This window comes from Chaetura pelagica, unplaced genomic scaffold (assembly GCF_000747805.2).
Source record: "Chaetura pelagica isolate M959 unplaced genomic scaffold, ChaPel_1.0 scaffold961, whole genome shotgun sequence".
Taxonomy (NCBI): domain Eukaryota; kingdom Metazoa; phylum Chordata; class Aves; order Apodiformes; family Apodidae; genus Chaetura; species Chaetura pelagica.
Window position 1 is genome coordinate 5,717 of NW_009952041.1, and position 3,045 is coordinate 8,761.

The window sequence follows — 3,045 nt, forward strand, 5'->3', positions numbered from 1 at the left end:
ACAGGAGCCACCTGGGCTGGCAGGGTCAGGCTGGCCAGTGCCAGGGATCCATCCCACTGGTGCTGGGGAGTCTGGTTTAACTGGTCCTGCAATCCAGGCTTGGGGGGGCAGGGAACAGGAGGATTCTCCAGCAGGGAACAGCAGCTGGAAGCAAAGAGCCCCTGAGCTGGGGGCATCACCATCAGGGAGGGGAAGGCTGGTGTCCCAGGGGGGAGGGGGTGCCCAGGGTCCCTCACTTGCTCTTGGCCAGCAGGCGGTACAGGGTGACCCCCAGCAGGGCTGTCACCGCCGCCCCCAGCGCCACCCGCAGCCAGAAGGAGGCAGCTCCCAGTTCCACCGCGTTCAGGTGCCTGCAAGGGGAGAGAGGGAACAGGCTGGGGAGGGAGGGGAGCAGCCCCCCTGACACCCCACAGAGCTTCCCCAAGGGGGACCAGGATGGGGATCCAGGGAGCAGCCAGTGGGTCCCGGGCCCTTGCGGGGGGACAGAAGTGGCTTTACCCTCCCGTGGGCTGGGAACAGTGCAGCAGCACCTGGGTAATGAGCACAGCAAGGTGGGGTGTGTGTCTCCCTTTCTAGGTCAGGCTGCTTTTCAACTCTGAGTGCACCCAGCCCCAGGAGCTGATGCAGGTGGAGCCATTGGCATAGTCAGGGATACCCAGGGAAGGGGGATAACCAGGGATACCCAGGGAAAGGGCACAGCCAGGGACACCCAGGGAAAGGGGACAACCAGGGACATCCAGGGAAAGGGCATGGCCAGGGACACCCAGGGAAGAAGCACAGCTAGGGACATCCAGGGAAAGGGGATATCCAGGGAAAGGGGACACCCAGGGAAGGGGAACAGCCAGGGATACCCAGGGAAAGGGCACAGCCAGAGACATCCAGGGAAAGGGCATGGCCAGGGACACCCAGGGAAGAAGCACAGCTAGGGACATCCAGGGAAAGGGGACAGCCAGGGAAAGGGCACATCCAGGGACACCCAGGGAAGGGGCACAGCCCTGCCCCAGTGTACACACTCCCTCCCTAAACCCAGGCTGCCCTGCAGCAACATGCTCCTCTCCGAGGAGGAGGGAAGACAGATCCATAATTCATCCTCCACTAAATGAAGGCAGAAGAGCCAATCCCTGCCCCTCCATTACACTGTTATTTATTTATACCACGTACCCGAAGATATATTAAGAATATTTAAATTTTAATACTGCAGAATGGAGGGGAGGGGGGGGGAAGTGTCAGCTCTAAAAATAAAGTTGTTTATTGAAAAGAAGCTGGAGGGAAAACCACTCACTAGTAATCCCATCCTCCCTTCCCAATGCACCCACATGCTCTCCCTGGGAGGGCTCTGCACTGACCCTCAGATCTCCTCCAGCAGAGAAAAGCCACACACAGACACCTTCTCCTCCCCTGAAGTCCCCTCATGGCCTGTGACCAGCCTGGCTCTCACCCTACCTCACTGCCCAGCCCCCTTCAGGTTTGGTTCTTTCCCAAGGGATGTTGTATCAACCACAGGTCTCACTTCACTGTCCCTCTTGGGTTTGTTTTTTCCCCAGTTTTATCTGCCTCATCAGGAGAAAATAGCTGCCACCCCCTGCTGCAGGCCTGAGCAAACTGGGCTGGCTACTCCTCCCCTTCAGCATTTTTTTGTTCTTAGGCTACAAAAATAAAAACTCCAGTGTCAGGATCTAGCTCATAAATCTGCCAGAGAGACACAGAAAGCAGCAAAAAGCTGAGCCCCCTTTTCAAGCAGGGGAAGAAGCAGCTCTTTGGTTTCAATTGAAGAGCCCATGAGAAGCCAAAAGCAGTGCAAGGTGGCAGAGATAGGGTTGGGATCCAGCCCCCCCCAAGACCCAAGTCTCCACGGGAAGGACACTCACGGGAAGGTGGCAGCAGTGGCCAGTTTGGTGTAGATGGTGGTGCTGGGTGGGCCCTGGCTGTGGCAGGAGAAGGGGAAGGGGGGTGGGAGGCAGTGCTTGTAGCAGAACTCAACAGGTGAGGGCCCGGGCTGCTGGCTGGGTTCTGGTAGGTCTGCTTTGGAGGCCAAGAAGATGCAGGGAATCTGGCTGTCCATGTAGTGCTCCTGCAGAGACAGGGAGGAATCAGGGTCTGCTCAGCCTGGAGAGGAGGGATCTCATCAGTGCTGGTCAACATCTACAGGGGGTGGCAGGAGGGGGGACCAGACTCTTCCCAGGGGTGCCCAGTGACAGGACAAGGGGCAATGGGCACAGGCTGGAGCACAGGAGGGTCAAGCTGAACATGAGGAACAACTTCTTTCCTGTGAGGGTGGCAGAGCCCTGGGACAGGCTGCCCAGAGAGGCTGGGGAGGCTCCTTCTCTGGAGACATTCCAACCCATCTGGATGTGTTCCTGTGGGATCTGCTCTAGGGGATCCTGCTCTGGCAGGGGTTGGACTGGGTGACCTCCAGAGCTCCCTTCCAACCCCCCCACTCTGTGACTGCAAACCCTAGGGAGGGGGGTAAGCAACCAGCCCCTGGGAGATGTGGGACTGCCAGGCAATGGCTGAAGTCCCACAGGGGCCCTTATAAAGTCCCAGAAGGTCTCTTACAAAGTCCCCCGGGGCCCCCTGCCAGCTACCTTGTAAATACTAGCAGCAAAGTTGAAAGATCTGGGGTCTCTGGGGTCATAGATGAAGCAGGCGACGTCGCAGGCGGCGTCCGAGGGCTTCAGGAAGGCGGCGTCAGCGCTGACCTCGTACAGCTGGAGCAGCAGGGGAGGGCACAGTGCCATGGCACCACCTCCAGACCGTGCTGGGGTGGCCACAGCAATCCCAGGGTACCCATGCTATGGCAGAAGTCCCCTCCTTTCCCTGACTTACTATCAGGTACTTCTCCTGGCCGCCGACCTGCACCGTGTTGATGGCGTAGCGGGACGGCTCCCCCGGGCTCTCCCTCTGCACCTGCCACCCAGGAGAACACCAGCTCAGAGAGCAGGAGCAAGAGCAGAGCTTGGGGAAGGAGAGCACTTCACCCCAGCCCCCGTGGGGTGACAGCCACTGGAAGGGCAGCTGGGCACTGCCACCAGGGCGGTTGTGACA

General features: G+C 59.2%; 1 protein-coding gene across 2 annotated transcripts in view; it reads right to left on the bottom strand.

Moving 5' to 3' along the window:
* Nucleotides 1–232: 232 nt before the first annotated feature.
* Nucleotides 233–3,045, bottom strand: part of RHOT2 (ras homolog family member T2) — a 16,098-nt gene continuing 13,285 nt past the window's right edge. For both annotated transcript variants that reach the window (XM_010002639.1, XM_010002646.1), the window contains exon 17: nt 233–350. In XM_010002639.1, the coding sequence (XP_010000941.1) occupies nt 233–350 (118 nt within the window). The remainder of the gene's footprint in view (nt 351–3,045) is intronic.